Source organism: Mus musculus, chromosome 2 (assembly GCF_000001635.26).
Source record: "Mus musculus strain C57BL/6J chromosome 2, GRCm38.p6 C57BL/6J".
Lineage (NCBI taxonomy): Eukaryota > Metazoa > Chordata > Mammalia > Rodentia > Muridae > Mus > Mus musculus.
In genome coordinates this window covers 28,954,833-28,975,235 of record NC_000068.7, presented here as the reverse complement: position 1 = coordinate 28,975,235, position 20,403 = coordinate 28,954,833, and the positions used below count along the sequence as shown (strand labels likewise).

Here is a 20,403-nt window from a genome sequence, read left to right as displayed (position 1 = left end):
TGGAAACAAACATGGAAAACTTCTGTTCTCTCATGAAAGGTCACAGGCCACCTAGTGGAAGAGTGAGGGCCCACTCAGGGTCCTCACAGAAGCTGAAGGGAATCCCAGAGGTGGCGGCTCTGGCTAGCATCTGACTCTGTCAGCTGCCCCATCAGGGGTAGGGGTCTCTCTCCTCAGGGCTGCAGGCTTCCGTGAATCTGGATCTCCAGGGACTCAAGTTGAATGGGGCCCACGCTGAGCAGTGGCCTGAGATAAGGTTGCACGTGGGGCTCCTGCCTCTTTGGGGTACTCTCTACTCTCATTCCTCATGGGCTTTGTAGCTAGAGCTGGGATAGAGGCATTTTTCATACTTTGCTATTTCCCCTTTGGCTCTCTGGCTGCCCAGACAGAGATTTATTCCCAGCCTGCTGCTTGCAGTATGGGGAACAGGGGGCCTGTAATGGATCGTGATGCAGCTCCCATGGGGCCTGTCCAGGCCGAGCCCCATCCATCAGGAACTGCTGGGTGCCAAGGTCAGCGCTAACAAGGCTGGCTGCTTCCTCCAGGGGCTTCCCCGCCCCATCCTGTGCCACCAGCTCTGCTTCAGGTTTTCCCAGTGTTAGGCTTCAGGGAGAGCTGGAGCCAGCACAAAGTGGGCTGAGGACCAGCCTTCCAGCTGCTGGCTTCCCCCTGCTCTGCACACCATCTCGGGGGCTGCTGCGGCCTCATGGGCTCAGCTCCCCTGTAACACAAGGAGGCAACTTCCCTGCACACCGCTCTTTATACTGCCCTCGCCCTTCCTGGACGCGGGATCAGTGGCTTCTCTTCTTGTTCCCAGGTGCTAGGAGCCTCCATGGTGAATTTCCCGGCCCTCTGGAGAATGTATTCAGCCATCTCCCTTCCCACTTCAGCCACTGTCACGCTGGGGGCGGGCACCCGTGCTGGGAACTGCTAATGGGATAATTCTGAAGACTGATGTTAACAAGTTCCAAATGACCCCCCAGACAGTCTAAAGGTCAGGGCTGTTGAGTGACAGAGCCGCCCAGTCTGCTGTTAGCTTTTATGTTAGACCCACAAACAATTAGGAAGTAATTTGTGAGCCCAGAGGTCTCCCATCCAATTAGCTCCCAGAGCCCTGCTAGGGCCTGGTCACCGCCTTTCCAGTTGTACACCAGAAAGCCAAAGCATAAGGCGGGAGGTTGGGTGTGGGACTGCCCAGCCCTCCTCAGTTTCTGGGAGAGACAGATGGCCAGCAGGCAAGAGTTCTCTGCAGGGAAGCGCTGAGTGTGATGTGCCTTGGAGAACTGCACATTCCTTGGTTCTGCCCTGGCTGGAGAGTCGGAATCGCCCACCTGCAACGCAGGCACCTCTGCCTGTGTGTAAGTGCGTGTTTGGGTGGCCGACAGCGTACATGTGGAGGCCAAAGACTCAGTTCCTCAGGCTCCATCTACCTCGTTTTCTTGAGGCAGAGCCTCTGACTAGCCCAGGAGACTAAACTGGCTGGCCGTGAAGCCCTGAGGATCTGCCTCTCCACTTCCCCAGAGCCGGGTTGAGTGGAAGCCCCACGCTCAGCTCTTTCCCATGAGCTCTCGAGCTCAAATTTGGGTCCCAGCTCTTCCGAGGCAGGCACTTGATGGGCTCAGCCATCTTCCACTTCTGCCTTCTCTCTGGACACTTCGTATTCTCTCCCCAGTGTCAGCAGACGCCAGGAGACCTCTGATCCAGTCTGATGAAGTGGGCTGGCATGCATTGAAAGAATGAGGGGTGGTGGCCTCTTTCTCAAGCCTATAGGAAGGCTTCTGTGGGCACCAGACACCCCTGCCTTCATCAACCGTTTCTTCCATTTGCGTAAGCCTGTGATAGTATTTCCTGGTTCTGAGGATAGATAGATTACAGGCTGATTTTAAAAGAAATTTAAAAAGCATTTCATGGGTCCCTGAAAATGTGTTGGGACTTTGCAACTTACCTCCTAGGCTGAATGAACACACAGACTCTGCCTCATCCCCACCCAGTGCCCAGAGGTGCATGTGTCAAGGGCCATCTGCCAGACCCTGGGGCTAAGGGCTGCCCACGTGGGCTCTTGTTTCCTTGAAAGCCCCTGATGCTATCTCTGGGGTCACCTCTGGGGTCAGGTTACCTTATGACCCCATCTGACCCTAGTAACCCACCTTCACATACCATCATCCTGTGGGTTTGGGAATCAAGTTTCCTTTTTCTTTGCTTCTTTTAAAATTTATGTTCATTGGTGTTTTGTCCAAATGTGTGTCTGTGTGAGAGTGTGAGACCCTGGAAATGGATGTAAAGACGGTGTGAGCCACCGTGTGGGTGCTGGGGATTGAACCTGGGTCCTTTGGAAGAGCAGCCAGTTCTCTTAACCACTAAGCCATCTCTCCAACCCCTAGATAATCAAGTGTTCAACACAGGAATCTTGGATATGCATTCAAACCATAACCTCCCTTAGAGCTCAAAAGCTCCAAACAGCACCGAATTCTCTGCTCCCACGCCCGGTGTCCACTGCTTAATCTCTGTGGGTTCCATATCCGAATCTCTCACATAATATAAAACTTGATGTGACTTCATCTCTAAATAGCTCTTTGACCCAAATTTTAATGAGCATGAAGTATTTGTGTTGTATAAGAGGTAGAGAGACTCAAGCCGGGCGTGGTGGTGCACGCCTTTAATCCCAGCACTTGGGAGGCAGAGGTAGGTGGATTTCTGAGTTCAAGGCCAGCCTGGTCTACAGAGTGAGTTCCAGGACAGCCAGGGCTACACAGAGAAACCCTGCCTCGAAAAACAACAACAACAATAACAAATAAAGAAAGAGAAAGAAAGGAAGGAAGGAAGGAAGGAAGGAAGGAAGAAAGAAAGAAAGAAAGAAAGAAAGAAAGAAAGAAAGAAAGAAAGAAAGAAAGAAAGAAAGAAAGCAAGAAAGCAAGAAAGAAAGCAAGCAAGCAAGCGGTAGAGACCCAGGTTACAAGGTAATGATGTTGCAGGTGAATGGGGAAAGCTGTCTCTGGCACAGTAATAATAGAGATCAGGACCATGCCAAACTCAAGCACATCCCTAGACTAACAACAGCACATGTTTGTTTGCTTGTTTTGCGTTTTTGTATTTTGTTTTTATAATGGCAATGGTTTTATTGTGTTGCCCAGACCTTGGATTATGCTCTCCTATCCCAGGCTCTTGCCTCTGAACCTCACTTATCGACATGTGGGGATGTCAAAAATGTACTTTTGGTCTGTGGTCAATTGGACCTACAGAGGTAGAACCTGCAGATAAGACTGTCTAGGCAAGCTGGTGTGGTGGCACACACCTTTAATTCTTTAATCTTCTTGGGAGGCAGAGGCAGACAGAGCTCTGAGTTTGGGGCCAGCCTGCTCTACAAAGTGAGTTCCAGGACAGCCAGGGCTACGCAGAAAAACCCTGCCTCAAAACAAAAACAAACAAACAAACTGTACAGGTAAAACTGGGGAAACTCAAGTAAGGTCAGTGGGCCACAGGGATGCCACCATCCTGGGTGTGACATTTTTACTACAGGGTTGCAAGATATTATGGTCAGGGGAAGCTGGGCTAGGGATGAACGGGACAGAGGTCTGTGTTAAACACTGCAAGGATGCTTGATGGCAGTGTGTGTGTGTGTGTGTGTGTGTGTGTGTGTGTGTGTGTGTGTGTACCTAGACCTTGAGGCAAATTGCAATGGAAGAAACTAAAGACTAGCCCAGGGGCAGGATTGCTTGCCAGGGTTTTAAACACAAGCTAAGTTCTCAGTAAATAGTCTCCTTAAGTACCTCAGGGTCCACACCATGAGCCCACTGTGTAGCCTCAGATCTGCAGAGAAGAAAAGGCACCCTGGCTAGTCACTTTGGTGCTGTCTAGAACACCAGGACCATCTCTGGAAGGCATTCCAGGGCCTGGGATAATCCCAGGAGTGAGAGGGCAAGATCTCTTTAGGTGGGCTATGGGTTTTGTTGTTGTCACTTTTAAGTCAGGGTCTTATTGTATAGCCCTGGCTGGCCTGGAACTCATTATGTGGACTGGGCTGGCCCCAAACTCATAGAGATCAGCCTGCTTTGGTCTCTTGAATGCTGGGATTCAAGGCTTGTATCACCATGCCTGAATCAAGGGCTGGGTTTTGATCCAAACCAGAAGAGAAGTACAAGCCACCAGCCCCTCCCTCTTTCTAAGGTGATGGGCTCCCAGTCAAGGCCTGTGGACTGCACAAGGCTCAGATGGAGAACCCTGTCAGGCTTTCCTTTTCTTTTTTTTTTTTTAGATATGTTCGAAACAGGATTTTACTATATTGGCTAGCCTCGAGCTCCATATGTAGACCAGGGTAGCCTCAAACTTGCGTAAATCCTCCTGCCTGGTCTCTCCGGTAGTTAGATTCACAAGTGTAAGCCACCATACTTGGTCCATTGTCCACTTCTTCGTCCCCTCAAGGCTGTGTGGATGGCCATGCCAACAGCTCCCGGATTCCCAGGAGCTGCAGCTGCTGGCGTATTAGGGACGGATTTTAATTTTATCTTAACAAAATAGCTGTCTCCACTGGAAGAGGCGTCAAGCGTGAAAGAAGGGCCCGTCTGGAGTGGAATCACATTGAACAGACCTCCATGCTGTCATTGATTTTCTAGGAAGAAAAAAATCGCCTCTGGCTACTAAACGGAATTAGTAGTCACTGATGACCAATTATTTTAGCCCGCTGTGAACGGAGCGCTGCACTGAATCCAGTTTGTCAGACCCGAATCTCCTTCTTAAACACCTTTCAACACATGTGTACCTAAAGTCCCTCAGAAAGCGCCTTCACTTTCCTGGCTCCCGCCAAGTTCTGGGCTCAGCAAAGTTTTAATGAGCCTCTCGGATGAAGATGAGTTTCTATGAGAGGGCCTCTCTGATCCACGGAGCTCTTGCACGGAGGCGGCAGGCAAATCAGAGCTGTCAGCCCTCATTTGTGCCCACCCCGCACCACGCTGCACCCATGTCAACCTAACGTTTGCAAATGATCCCCTCCATCTCCCTTGTGAGCTCACCCCGAGCCTTCATTGGAGATCAAGCCTTGGTCTTGGGTATCAATTGCAAAGCTTTGAGGGTAGATTTGATGGAACGAATCTGAACCTTCTCAGGGCCCGCCTGCAGCCCGGGCTGATTTCCATTTCGTTTATTCCTGACTTTTTGCACTATCACACTTAATTGTGACATGGTGTGGCTGAGACAGGAGCACTGGGGCCCGGAGGGACTTCTCTGAAGGTCCCTTCCAGGTTATAGCAAAGGATTTGTCAGAGTTCTGAGCAGTGGGTCGGCCATCACAGCAGACGCGGTGTGAAAATCCACAGGCCAGGGCCAGGCTGGCTTCAGAGGCAGGGGAAGCGGTGGGCCCAGTGCAGGCGCCCAGTGTGGATCAGAACGTGTATAAGACTTGAGACCCAGAGAAGACAGAGCATGCTTCTATTCTCTGAGAACCCGATGGCTCCTTGCAGTCGGTCTTCTCCCCACTTCTGACCTGGCTCAGCTCTCCCTGCCACTCCTCCAGCTGCCTGATCTCTCTCTGCACTCAAGAGACTCAAATATCTGGACCTTATGATCCCTAGGGCTCTCTTGCCCACCTCCTCTGCCATCCCCGAAGTCTTAGCCCCTAAGCTTGGGACTTCCAGCCTCCCACAGAGGCACAGAATTGCATAGCCCAACCACACGGCTTTTGGGCATGGATTTCAAGATCGGACATGAATGACTGCCACTGGTGTCCGTGACTCTAGTCGTCCGGCTTAGGAAGGCACGGCCAGTCTCCAGGGGTAGAGACACCTTAGATTCTGCTGTCATGAGGATTTCACAAGTCAGACACATCAATACTTGCCCCGAGTCCCTGTACCCTTTCTAAGGATGTCAGGGCTGTTACAGGGCTACTAGCAGGGTTCAGAGAGAACAGGCTCACCTCTCTCACAGCCTCTTCCTGAGCTGTGCAGAGCAGGGCAGTGGTCCTCAAGCATGCCCAAAGCCTCCAGGGACAATTGGTACTTATCAGAGGATATCCGACATTTGGCATGCCTGCTTACATTGGATGAATTATCGGAACCCACTCAGGGCTGCCCACCTGCAGCCTGCACATTTGGAGAACCATTGCAAAAACACAGTTACATCAATAACAAAAAAAAAAAATCACATATACCTCAAAAAAGCTAATAAAGGGGCTCAGGATGGTAGAAAGCTGGTCTAGCATGCAAAGGCCGTGGGTTCAATCCCCAGCCATGCATAAGTCAGGCATGTCTGCTGCAATCCCAGCATTTGGGAAGCTGAGACAGGAGAATCAGAAGTTCAAGGCCTTCTTTGGCTACATAGTGACTTTGAGGGCCACCCTGGGCTGTATGAATCTCTCGTATTTTAAGTAAGTTTAGGATTTTGTGTTGGACCAACTTGTCGCTATCTTGGGCTGCAAGCTTGATACCCTTGGCCTTGGACAGAGTACAGTTCCAACTCCAACCTGGAGATTCCCAGAGAATGATGTGGGAAAGTTGATTAGAGCAGGTTGGAAAAGTGGAAATGAATCCCTGACATTGTGAACAGTCTCAAGCTACCCCGTGCAGAGAACAGCCCAGGGTAGCCCAGGGTAGCCTAGCCTAGGGTGGGTGTGTGTGTATGTGGGGGGGTACCTGACAAAGGAAAGGAGAATCCAGGGAGAACTAAGCAGAGGACATTCAGGGAGCCCTTGGGAGATCAGGAAAACAGGGGTCAGCTGAGATGTGGCCAGAGACTCCTTAGGAAATGGAGCAGTCCATCCTGTGGACAGCAGGAAGCCACAGGTGTCAGCTTGGAACAGCTGTCAATCTCCCCTAAAACCTCAGCTTCTCTGTGGGGTGGGCAGGGCACCAGAGACATAGTGTCTGCTGATGGAGACAATGCCTGGGAAAGCCTGGGGTCTTCTGCGTAAGGAGCCAGACTCCCTGGACTTGGCCTCCAGTGAATACAGACTAGGATTTATTGGGCTGCAGCATCTGTAGCTGGAAAGCTGGGAGTCCAAGCTTCACCATTCCTGTGTGCTGTGTGACCCTGGACAAGCCGTTTGACCTCTCTGGGCATCCGCTGCCCCAATCCCTTTCCTGTGCACATTTAGTGAGGATAAATAATTAAGCTTTTCTGTGTGAACCCCTCTGGCTCCTCAAAAGAGAGATGTGGGAAGGGCAGCTGTAATTGTTACCGAAGGGGCCTCAGCCTGTGGCAAAATCATTCATGTTGGAGTCAGAAAGAGAAATAAAAAGCTGCACTAAACAAAACAAAGAACAAGTAAGTGGGCCATAGCAAGAAAACAGCTCTTAACAGCACCTCCCTCACGAGGCAGGGAGGGCTGGAATACGGGAGAGTGCTTGCCCAGCGTGCAGGAGGCACTGGGTTTTAGCTTTGCTCAAAGGGTGCCTCACCCCCTCTATAGGCATGCCCGGTACCTGAAAGATGGAGGCCAGAGAACCAGACGTTCAAAGTTGTCCTCAGTTATAGAATGAGTCTGAGGATAGCCTTTCTACATGAGACCCCGTCTCAAAACCCTAAATGGATAAGTAGTCTTTCCTAGCTCTAAATCGCAAAGGTTTTCTCTTGTGCATTTGGCAGTGTCTGTTTTATATTTGAACTGATATCCACCTGAAGTGAGAGACTGACGTGGAAGGACTTGGGTTTGGTTTGTTAGTTGCTCTAAGAGGCTCAGGATTGGGCACCACTCCACTTGTGACGAAGGTGGCTATCTTGCCCGAAGGCGAACTCCGCCACTTTAATCCCATAATTTACTGTAACGGTCACACAGCCTAATTTGGACTGTGCAAACTAAAGAAAGAATATCTGCCAAGAGTTTTGCTTAAGATTTCTTTTCCCTTTCCTTTCTCATCCCCACTCCTCAGGTCCTCTTGCTCCGTTTTCATGTATACGTGTGCATATGTGTGCCAGCACACACGCGAGGGCACAGGTACATGTGTGCATGCATGTGTACACCTGTGTGTGGAGGACAGATTAGCCTCAGCTAACACTCCTCTGAGACAGGGTCTCTCCCTTGCCTGGAGCTTGCTGACTCAGCTAGCTGGCTGGCCATCAGCCTCAGACCTGTCTGCAACTCCCTAATGCTGGGATTAAAAGTGTGCACCACCACACCCAGTTTTTGTCCTTTTTAAAAAAAACAAAAACAAAAAACAAACATGGGTCCTGAGAGATTGAACTAGGTTCTTCATTACTGGCAGAGCTATACTCCCACATCCCTATCCAGGGTGGAGCCCTGTCAGCCCCCAGCAGGCACTGAATTGTTTCTGCCCTCTGGCACTGGCTGCCGATCAATGGTTGAGGTTCTTTGTGGGCTCATGCCCAGGTGGAAGGACACCTAGCCAGGCTGTTTAGGGCAGGGTAGCTGGGACCCAACCCCTGGAGAAGGCAACCCCACAGTTAAGTCGATATGCAAAGGAGAGACTGCATGTGGGAGTGTGCTGGCAAGGAGAAGACCCTCACCAGGAAGAAAGGGCTGGGAGTCTAAGGAAAGCCATGCAGGGTAGAGTCGGTGCCGGGAGCTGAAGAGGAAGCTGAGTCAGGGGAACCACAGCTTCGAGTCCAGGTTTAGCACAGAAACAGGAGTCAGTGCAGGAGTGATGACACCCAATTTATGGCCTGAGTTCTCTCCACACCAGGCTGGCCTCTGCACCTGTTTATCCACGTTAATGAGCCAGAACAGAAACTAGCCAGCTTGTGGGTGGCCATGGAGGACCTAGGCCAGGGTTGCCTGCTATAACTCACCGCATCCTAGGCTCCCCCTGGCTCAGCCTCCACTGCTTCTTCCCAGAAAATAAGAATTGCTGGGCTGGCCAGAGCAGGACGCTGAGTGGGTCAGCCAGGCTGGGGGAGGGCTGAAGCACCGGCGCGGAGTGATGGATACGGTGGGGTGCTCTCTGGGAGCAGCCTCTTGGGGTAGATATTTCCAGATTACGCACACAGTGTCGTTAGAAACACAGCTATAAATTAGGTTGCTCAGAGGCATGGGGCGTGTAATAATTAAGTAATAAAAGTCGCCACAGGGGTACAGGAGGCAGGAACAAAGAGCCACTGTCTGTCTATGAGAATCAAAGCCTTGGACCTCTGTTCAAATAGAATCCAGCCTAGCAGATTCCTCAGGTCCTCTTGTGCCAAGGCGCAATAGGCTGGAGGAAGTGGGCAGATATTTAGGATCCTGGCTAACTCTGGTTGTCTCTGGGGCCACACTATCTTAACTCAATGAAGGGACCTGTCAGGGATTACAGCTTACTAGGGTCAGGACAGCAGGGAAAGCTGAGAACTGGGACTAATGGGCAGCTGGGACTCAGTGCCAGCCAAGGGTACCGGCTGGGAATGTAGGCCTATGTGGTCAGAGCTTACATACTTCTACTATAGCTGCTTTGTAATGCTGGCTGTCCTGTTTGTGCAAAGGAGGGTGTGCATGTGTGTGCATGCATGCAGAAGTCAGGAGTCAGCTGTGAGTGTTAGAGGTCAACTGTGGTGTCTTCCTTGTTTTTGAGACTGGCTCTCTCATCAGCTTAGTGCTTGCCAAGTCTGCCAAGTGAGCCCCAGGTATCTGCTGGTTTTCCCCGCCCCAGTACTAGGACTATCAGCACATATCATTACATCAGGCTGTTTCTACATAGATTCTGGAGATTTGAGTCAGGGCCTCAGGCTTACATGGCAAGCGCATCACAGACTGAGTGTCAACCCAGCACAAACACCTGCATTTCTTTTTTTTTAAGATTTATTTATTTATTTTATGTATATGAGTACACTTTAGCTGTACAGATGGTTGTGAGCCTTCATGTGGTTGTTGAGGATTGAATTTTTAGGACCTCTGCTTGTTCCGGTCAACCCTGCTCACTTAGTCCCTGCTCGCTCCGTCCCAAAGATTTATTTATTATTATAAATAAGTACACTGTAGCTGTCTTCAGACCCACCAGAAGAGGGTGTCAGATCTTATTACTGATGGTTGTGAGCCACCATGTGGTTTCTGGATTTGAACTCAGGACCTTTGGAAGAGCAGTCAGTGCTCTTACCTGCTGAGTCATCTCTCCAGCCCAACACCTGTATTTCTAAGCATTGACAATGATTTCAGACTTTTAGGGCTGCCATTCAGACCAGATCAATCAAATCCAGGGGCAGAGGTTTGCAGCTTCTGACCTTGCTGGACAGTTAAGGGGGTTGCTTCTCCTCTGGGGTCTACCTACTCATCCTCTGGTCTGGGCAGAAAGGTCCTAAGTTGAGCTGCTCCGCATACTCACCCTCCCTGGCTGCTTTGGAAAACTGTCAGCACTATGACTGACCAGATAGGTGTCTATGCAGCTGAGAGGTGACTGTTGCAGCTTCCTAGGACCTCAGAGGTGTCTCGGACTGAGAGAACCCCTAAACTACTGTGTAGTGTTTCTGGCTCTGACTTTCTCACATCATTTCCCACAACACTCTGGGGCTTCCTTAACAAGTTGTCACACATAGGAGCGAGGGAGGTTAGGGAGGAAGGTGGGAGGGCAGTAAACAATACAAACTCAAGGTCTCAAAGCAGTAGAGGCCAGAAGTCCAACCCTGAGGTGTCACCTTTCCCAGTACCGGTGGTCCCAAGAGATTCTAGCTCGCATTCAGTATGGCTGGGGGATGTCTCTACTAGAAAGCACTGGTCTGGAGAGCTGGTCGCCTGGACTTTCCCCAAATACATGTGGCAGGAGATGCTGCACCCCTTCTAGTGCATGACTTCTGGAAGAGTCCTCTGCTAGCAAGGTCAAAATGGTCATTATTCGTTTTGTGGTGCTGGGGCTCGAACCCAGGGCCTCAGAAATGCTAGGCATCACTCCACCATTGAAATATCCCAATCTTAGATGCGCTCTTTTATGCCACAGCTGTGTTACCATAGTGGTAAAAGAATAGCAAAAAAGGCTGGCCATGCTGAAGTGACCATCCACTGGAAATTTCATCCACTGGGAATTTCCTATTAGCCTTCTGGCCGTTTCAGCCCCCACCAATGTGCATCGCCTATACCTCTCTTGATTATTCTAGTTTATTATTATTTATTATTTATTATTATTACTATTATATATTCAGTGTTTTAATTTATGTGTATTGGTACTTCTCCTGCATGTATGGCTGTGTACTAGATCAGTGCCTAGTGCCCTCAAAAGCCAGGACATCCGGTCTCCTGGAGCTGGAGTTTCAGACAGTTGTCAGCTGCCATATGAGTGCTAGCAACTGAACCTGGATCCTCTGCAAGAGTGACCAGTGCTCTAAGTTGCTGAACCATCATCTCTCCAGCCCCCATTACCTCAGTCTGTGCCCCAGGCAGCCCTCCTCACTGAGAACTTAACTCTTGGAGGGTAGGTACTTAAGACAGGGATTCATGAACTTGTGATTCTCCTGCCTCCACTTCCTGAGTCTTGGAGTTAGGACAGTTAGGACAGCTTTATTTTCTGCAGGTTTGACACAGTGCTGTGCCTTCCTGACTTGTGACTATAGGCAGTGGGTTGGCTTCCTGTCTGTAGACAATAGGATGGCTTCCTGTCTGGTATGTGTGCACACTCTGTCTTACAAGCCGCTTAGAGTTCATTCCTGGCTACGAGGCGGTATCAGCAACAGGCCTGTCTCCTGGACAGCTACTGCTCACCAGCATCAGAGTTCTCCTTTGCACATGGCCGCTGTCTGTTTGTACACCCGTCGTTCAATCTGTTTAGAGCTCAGACCCAGCCTACGAGCATTTTGGTTTGTTTTGCTTTGCTTTCTTAGAAGGCCTTAGATCTACATTAGCTTTGAGTCCCGTGACTCAACTGACCTTACTTAGAGCGCTGCCCGACACTGTTCTCCTCCTCCTCACTAAGGTGATGAAGGATTGTACCTGCAGAGCGCCCAGCACTGGCTCAGGTTTCCAAACTGCAAGCAGTGAAGACATCTAGTGCAACTTCAGAAAGAGATGGGCCCTGATGCAAAGCTGAGGGTAGTCCCACCAGCCCAATGGGACTGACAAGTGTGGAGCCAGTTCTCCAGGACAGGACAGAATTTGTGTGAGAAGAGTCCCCAAGAGTGACAGCTCATTACTCATGCAACTTGGCAGCATTCTTGCTGAGGTGGACCAGGACAATCAGACACCAAGGCTGTAAAGGAAGATCCTGACGATTCGCCAGGGAGGTTAGACACTGAGGGTGGAACACCTTCTTGGCAGGAGTCTTTTCCAGACTAGCCTCAGCAGACCGAGGGCAGAGCCCAGGGTCTATGAGAGGCATAGCTGAAAGGGTTCTGGGAAGCCTACGAACCCTGCCCAACAAGGACAGAATCTTTGCTCCCTCAAAAGAAACTGCATGGAGGCTCCCCATGTTTGCAGAGCACGTTGTGTATGGGATCTGATTCTCTGGGGTTTCTAGGCGCTACAGGAACCATTTCCTGGCCCTGGGGAGCTAATTTGGTCTGCTGATGGCGAGGCCTGAAGCCCATGGAGGTGTCTTGTTCTGTAAGCGGGTGCCCCGGTCTTACTCAGGCCTCAAGCTCTGTGTGCCCTTCTCCCCACAGGCCATCAACACCCTTCTTTGACCTGTTACAACATCGGTACCAGCAGCTGTGGGTACAGGAACAGAAGGCCACTCAGCAAGCCATCAAAATGGAGAAGAAACAGAAGGTAGTTGTGCCCTCACTTCTGAGGGGCCGAAGCTTAGGGGGAAGAGAAGAGTTAGCATCAGGGTATGTGGTTGGGGTGGGAGCAGGGGCCTCGTTACATCTTGCTGCATTGAAATTCAAATCTAGACCAGTCTCAGTGATGCTTTCATTCAGCTTGTACTTGATTCTGGACTGGGTAAGAGATGGCTGGACATCAGTCAGCAGGCCCTGTCACCTCTGAGCTGGGATTAGAACCCAGTCACATTGACTCTTACATAGAGGCCATCCCCTGATTTTCTGCCTCACTTGCTACAGAGGAAACTAGACCTCACTGCCACCAGCCTAGACAGGTGTGTGTCCCTCACTGGCTGGTGTGACAAGATAGAAAGCCATTTTACAGGGGTGTGTTAAAGAACATGTTTTCTTAGACAGTATGAAAGTGTTTTGTTACTGAGTAACCTTCTCAGAAATAACACAGCTTCTCATCCCAGGATGGCGGGAGGCAGCATCCTTATCTTACATCCTAGGCAGGTGTCTTAGTCAGGGTTTACTTCTGAGAACAGACACCAGGACCAAGGCAACTCCTTTATAAGGACAACACTTAATTGGGGCTGCCTTACAGGCTCAGAGGTTCAGTCCATTATTATCAAGGCGGGAGCAAGGCAGCATCCAGGCAGGCATGGTGCAGGAGGAGCTGAGAGTTCTATATCTTTATCTGAAGACTGCTAGCAGAATACTGGCTTCCAGGCAGCTAGGAGGAGGTTCTTAAAGCCCACTCCCACGGTGACACACCCACTCCAACAGGGCCACACCTCCCAACAGTGATGCTCTCTGGGCTAAGCATATTCAAGCCATCACAGCAGGGAAAGCTGTAAGAAGAAGCCAGGGTAGTACAGGGAACTGGGAGCCGCAGGCCCGAACTCCCTCAGTTGCTACGGATGTGTGCCCTTAGCAATGATGTGAAGTCACTTTGGTGAGATTTTTACCAGAAAAACATTTCCAGCTTTTCTTTGTGCTGTTCTATACATTTTTAAAGTACTGGGAGGCTTTTCCTTTAAAATATTCCAAACTTGGGACTTTGAGAGGGTCCATGGTGCCTTCCCAGTTGATCCAGACCCGTGACTGCCATGTCAGCACCTGTGCCTTTTAGATTTCACTGGAAGTGGATGCAACAAGCCAGGTATGGGATCACGCACTCACCATGCGTGCACCTGGGGTTGGAGTCAGAAGGGTCAGGAGTTCAAGGTCAGCTTTACTTGTCATAGCATCGAGGCCAGCCTGGGATGTGGGAAAGATCCTCCGGGAAGGCAGAACAAACTGAAACCGGTCTCATGCGCAGATCTCTGATCTTGCAACAATCACAGACAACACCCAAGCCTTGCTCAGCCTGCACTCCGGCTTCTGGGAGCTCTGCCAGCAGGTCAGCATCCCCAGTTAGGATCTTAGATTGCGTCACTTTATGGAAAAACTGAGGTCCCGAGGAATGAAGGGACAGAGGATCTTAGATTGCGTCACTTTATGGAAAAACTGAGGTCCCGAGGAATGAAGGGACAGAGATCGGGAAGATAGCTCAGTTAGTACGGCGCCTACCAGGAAAGCATTAGGCCTGAGTTTGGATTCCCAGCACCCTGGTTAAAAGCTGGATGTCCAGTGCTGAGGACAGGGGAGAGAGACGAGACTTCCTGGGGTTTAACTGGGAAGCTCCAGGTTTAGTGAGAGACTCTCTCTGAAAGATATAAGTGAAGAGTGATTGAGGAAGGCCCCAGACATCGGCCTCTGACATTTACAGGCATGTGCGTCCCCCCCAAACACGCAAGCGCACACCCACAAAGAGAAGAGACAGGGAGATGAAATGACTCTCCAGTGGCTTCTGACCAGATGTGTCTGGCCCAAGTGCAGGCTCTTCTTGAAGATGAAGCCCTTGCTTGCTGATTACTTGAACACTAGAAGATCAGCAAAATGTTTCTAGGGACATATTGGGGTTCAGGGGAGTCTTTGCAGGTGGGATTGTGTCACCTTTAGGATATGTGTCTCCACATGGTTTGGTGTTCATCAGAGAAGCCAGCATCAAAATGTTTTTAAAATGGCCTGTGGTTAGTTAGTCTGTTAATAAGTCAACACGCTGTGTAACGGTGCGTTTCAGTGGCAGCATTACTACTCCAAGCCGTTTCGTAGCTCCACAGGGGATCACCTCACTTTAATCAGGAGCTAGGTCCCACCACTCAGAGCCTCTCTGTCCCTCCCACTAAAGCAGACAGTCATGTTGAACCAGACGATATCTATCCTGGGTTCATAGTGGAGACCTGTATGATGCAAGAGATGAACAGAGGGGCTGGAGAGATGGCTCAGGAGCTAAGACACACACTGCTTTTCCAGAGGACTGGAGTTCAGTTCTCAGCACCTGTGTCTGTTGGCTCACAATGACCCAGTATTCCAGCTCCAGAGGATTAAAGCACACACACAAACACACACACGCACACACACACACACACACACACACACAGAGAGAGAGAGAGAGAGAGAGAGAGAAGAAATATCAGATAAAATATTTAAAATGAGGACTTCCCCTGACTCAGGAATTTTCCCAAAGAAATGAAGACTCAAAGAAACAGGCCTGCATATTTTCATATTGGGTTTGAGGAGATGATGGGCCATCCTGGGAAAGAGGTGTAGACAGAATATGGTCAGATGGAGATTTTTAAAGGTCTATGTGTTCAGAATCTCCTCTGTGCCCTGCGTTTTCAGAGACATGGAGGACCTTTCCTCCTATAGGAAAGCAGCCCTTCAGAGGGGCTCAGGGCCCTGCGGCAGAAGGCAGAGCATCCTTCCTGGAACGCAGGTCCCACCTCAAGGATGAAGGGTGGCAGCTGTGAGGGCTGGACGAGCTTCCTGGGTGTGTCCTTCCTTTTGAGAGGCTGAGGTAGTATGTTTTGGTGAATAATGTCACGAGTCCCCTGCCTTAGCACAGAGTAGACATTCAGAAAGTGGCAAGCCAGCATCAGAATTCTCTTCTCATTCTGTGTGTGCGCAAATGCACGCACACATACACACACATTGTATATAGACACACATGTAGAAGCTAGAGGTCAGCACTGAGTATCTTCCTCAGTCGCTCTCCCCTTGCTTTTTGAGTTAGTCTCTCACTGAGCCTGGAACTCCCTGGTTCATAGACTGTCTGCCCAGCAAACCCAGGATCTTCGTGCCTCTACCTCCCCAAAACTGAGGTTACAGACAAGTGCCACCACACCCTGCTTTTTATGTGAGTACTGGGATTCAAATTGAGGTCTTCACATTTTCCTGGCAAGCACTTTACCCACTGAACTGTCTCCATAGCATCCTGATCGAAGTCTTTGTAGGTATCGTGTTGTCTTGCATATGCTAGTGAAGTCACAAGGTACTGAGCCATGTCTGAGCCAATCACAACTTACCAGGCTTGAAAAGATAATCAGTGTCCAAGACCAAATCACCCATATCCCAGAGGAAGCCTGGCTCTGCTGTAAGCCTGCGTGCTGCTGAGGGGAACCCTAGCTCTTGGACAGCACTGACCCCTAATGAAGTTCTTGGTGACAATTGCCATGTAGTCAGCAGTGACCTTGAGCTGGCTACTCTACCCAAAGCACGAATGAGCAGTTCCTTTGAGAACCATGCTGTCAGGCATCGGCACACCCTTTCTAGTCAAGGAAATGCAGCATCGGAAAGGCCCCAAGGCTGTGCCTGTGTGTTCCTAAGCCCAACTTGACCACCTCTCTGCCCTGACTTAAAATCTCAGCCTTGCTTTAGATGACAGAGTGAACATCCAACTTAAGAGCTTAGAAGTTACTTGTACCAGCCTGTTCTACAGAGTGAGTTCTAGGACAGCCTACACAGAGAGGAGGAAGAGGAGGAGGAGGAGGAGGAGGAGGAGGAGAGGAAGAGGAAGAGGAAGAGGAAGAGGAAGGAAAGAAAGAAAGAAAGAAAGAAAGAAAGAAAGAAAGAAAGAAAGAAAGAAAGAAAGAAAGAAAGAAAGGGAAAGGGAAAGGGAAAGGGAAAGGGAAAGGGAAAAGACAAGACAAGACAAGACAAGACAAGACAAGACAAAGAAAAGAAGTTACTCGTAGACATACTACATTAGCAGTATGGCCTGACCATATGAATCTGTAGAGACAAAGGCTTTCCTTCCACCAGTTCTTAGTTGTCACAAACGTTGTCTGCTTATACCTAGGTCACTTTAGGTCTGGTCCCAGGGTTCTGCACTTTCGGCCTAAACCAGTTGGAAGAATTCTAGGAACAGGGAGAAGGGTGTTTTATAGCTTGGGCTTATATGCTACAAATGGTGCCTAAAAGATTTATAGAAACTTGAAGAATTCACATGTAGGCCTGCCAAGTTTCAACCCCTAGCCTATCCCATGGCCTGTCCCCACAACAAAGACTATAGGAAGCAAGGCAGTAAAGGAGCAAAGGGGGCAGGCTGGGGAGGCCCTCAGAGAGAGGTGGGAACCCACTGGATGCCTGTGCCTCTCTTCCTCCTCCTCACTACTCCAGATATGGCTCCAGCATCTGTAACTCCAAGATCAAGGTGACTGCAGGACTAACTTCTGCTGAGGTCTCACTCCTTGGTTGCAGACAGACACCCTCTACTGTGTCCTCACATGTTGGGGAGAAGCCTTATCACCCTCCTGCTGTTCTACCGACTGCAGTTGTGTTGAATTGAAACCCACTCTTGACTCCATTTAACCTCAAGAACCCTCATAAGCCTCATCTCCACAGTCACATGGGGGTTAGGGCAGCACCATTTGAGTTTGGAAGGGGCACATCTCAATCCTGGACTGACACCATGAACTACAAGACTGACTATAAACCTGCTGGTACCTGTTAGTGGGGCTCCAACTCAGGTTCAGAAGAAATGGGCTTCCCCACCTTTGAAGCCCATGAGAGACCTCTCAGACTCTAGGCATGCTCAAGTTCCCTCTCCCCAAAGATGCCCACCATCTTTCCTCCTTCCTCCTGGGCAGGCCATCACCATGGGACAGTGACATCAGGGTTCCCTGTGAACCATGGAAGCTGTGTTAGTTTTAGGGTAGAAGGTAGAGATTCTCAAACAGCTGCTGCTCTATGGTCAAACCAGAAACCAAAGTGTCTTAGTCAGGGTTCTATTGCTGTGACGAAACACCATGACCAAAAGCAAGTTGGGGGAGGAAAGGGTTAATTTGGCTTATAATTTCCAGATCAGCGCCCATTATTGGAGGAAGTTGGGGCAGGAACTCACACAGGGCTGGAACCTGGAGCAGGAGCCGATGCAGAGGCCATGGAGGGGTACTGCTTACTGGCTTGCTTCCCCTGGCTTGCTCAGCCTGTCTTCTTATAGAACTCAGTTGGAGGGAGTGGCTCTTGTGCACTGTATATTCAGTTGCTGACTTCTGTGCCCAGAGATCTGGTTATAGTCCAGATGTTAGCACTGTCACAATTATTGAACATTTATCAATGTTGTGTATAGAATGGTCTCCAATTATCTCTGATTGGTTAAAGAGCTGTTCAGCCATTGGCTGGGCAGAGGAAATAAGAAGGCTGGACTTCCGATCCCAGCCAGAGGGAAGGGAAGGACCATGCAGAGAGAAGGTAGAGAGGCCATGTGGAGTGGCCAGGAGGATTCGCCATGCGTTTGCAGTGAGAGAGCAGACATGAGGACACACATGGACTAGAGTGAGCCAGGGCAAGGCTCAGATTAAAGGTAAAGGACCATGTGGCTGGGAAGTAGATAGCTTAGAGGGTCAGAATCGCTCAGAATCTGCCCAGCCTAGGCTTAAAGCTTGTTGCTAAGCTTAATAGGTCTTTGTGTCAATTATTTGGGAGCTAGAATGAGAACAGATAAAGTCCTCAGGCTTAAATTAAAGACTCACCCAGGACCACCAGGCCACAGTGGGCTGGGCACTCCCCTACTGATCAGTAATTGAGAAAATGTATTACTGTTGGATTTCATGAAGGCATTTCCTCACCTGAGGCTCCTTCTGGTCTGATGACTCCAGCTTGTGTTAAGTTGATACACAAAGCCAGCCAATGCTCAAAGCAACCATGAACTGTACACAGGGGTAGGGCCAGGGGGTCAGTGCTGTGAAATGGCCTGAGAGAAAGTTCAAGCTGGAGGGAAGGGACCCTCAGGGCTGTCTGCCCATAATCCTACCCCTAATCCAGGGCCCCATGGTCACTGTCCTGGTGTGTTAGCTGTGTTGTTGATAGGACATGCATGGCAAAATAACTTTAAGAGGGAGGGACTTCTTTGGGCTCAGTGTTTGAAGATAGGTCTGTCATGGCTGAGAAGGCTTGGAGATAGAAGTTACATTGTATCAATCAGGGAGCAGGGAGAGAATGGATGTCTCTGCTCACCTCTCTCCTTTTTTCCATTGGTCCAGGACACCAGGCTGTGCTATAGACGTGCTCACATTCGGTGTGTGTCTTCCCTCCTCACTTAGCCCTATCTAGAAACTACTCCACAGACATGTTCAGAGGGTTTGTTTCCATGGCGATTCTAAAGCCTCCAGGTAGCAGGGCGAGCATCTCAGCACTGCCTCTCTGGCCTGCAGGTGATCCTGGGGAAGCTGTACGAGACGAGGAGCAGTCAGCTGAGGAAGTACAAGCCTCCGGTGAAGCTGGATGCTCTCTGGCACATGCCTCACTTCAAGAAGGTCAGTGGCACCTGCAGCCACCTTTCTGCACCAAAGCTGGGCCTGGCTGATGTCAGACTTCCGTGGGCTTCTGACCATCAATGGTGGCAGATGACATCTAGGGACTTTCCTTCTATCCAGGTTCTGAGTCCACTTAGCTCAGCAGAGATTCTAATTTTTTAAACATGTGTGTAGTGTGTGATTGGAGAGGGGCAGGAGTGTGCACATGTATGTACGTATGTGAGTGCAGATGTCCACTATGAAAACAGCTTTGGGTGTCACTCCTGTCTTTTCCTGGAATCCAGGTGGACCCCTGTGTTTGGTCTTGTACAGAAGGTTAGGAGGCCTAAACAGGGCATTTTTCCTGTCTGTACTTCCTATCTCACTGTAGGTATGCTGGGACTGTAGAGGCAGGCTGTGGCAGCTGACATCATGTGGCTTCTGGAGATTCGAACTCCTCATACTTGTGCAGCACTGAGCCATCCCGTCAGCCCTCGCTAAGACTCTTGATAAGCACCCATGGACAAGCTGCTGATGTTGACCTGTTTTATAGACAGGAAACATGGAGAATGCTGGGAAGAGGCAGAACCTTGGGAAATCTCAGGTCATCTCAGCACAGAGCTGGGATGGCTGGCTACCTAAAAGCAGAGGCTGTCTGTATAAAGGAGCATCACTCTAGTTTAGGGCCCAAATGTATCTTGTATGGGGAAGATGCACCCAGATGGGAAACAAGCTTGTGCCCTCACTGCTAATGCACCTGAATGATGGTACCAGTTGAGAGGCAGGAAATGACCCCCTAAGTGGGGCATCTGAATAAAGGGTATACAGGGGCCAAGCTGCGCTCTGGCTTTAGAGCAGACCTTGTTCTTTCACCATGTGACCCTGTAACACCCAGGGAGTCATGATCAGCAATTTTTAGCAAGACAAGGACAGTGTTGGGTAGGTCAGGGTAGCATTACAGACTAAGGGAAACGGGAGGGCTGGAAATGCAGGTCTAGGACAAGAGAGGCTGCATAGGCAGGTTGTGTGCAGCCAACCCAGGCAGAAGGACTCTTTCTTGAAGGTCATGAGGGACACCTCTGGCCCTATCAAGACAGCTGCACCAGCAATATTCCCAGGCAGCTGGCCCGGCTGTACTGCCTGAAACTCTGAGTTAGACAGTGACAGGACCGCTGCCTTCCTG

The 20,403-nt window shown here is 50.0% G+C and overlaps 1 protein-coding gene across 1 annotated transcript in view; it reads left to right on the top strand.

The window, feature by feature from the left end:
- Window positions 1-19,755, top strand: part of Cfap77 (cilia and flagella associated protein 77) — a 99,586-nt gene extending 79,831 nt beyond the window's left edge. The window contains exons 4-6 of the mRNA NM_001166705.1: window positions 12,499-12,604; window positions 19,140-19,241; window positions 19,612-19,755. Of these exons, the coding sequence (NP_001160177.1) occupies window positions 12,499-12,604; window positions 19,140-19,241; window positions 19,612-19,698 (295 nt within the window). The 3' untranslated portion in view covers window positions 19,699-19,755. The remainder of the gene's footprint in view (window positions 1-12,498; window positions 12,605-19,139; window positions 19,242-19,611) is intronic.
- The last annotated feature ends 648 nt before the right edge of the window (window positions 19,756-20,403 follow it).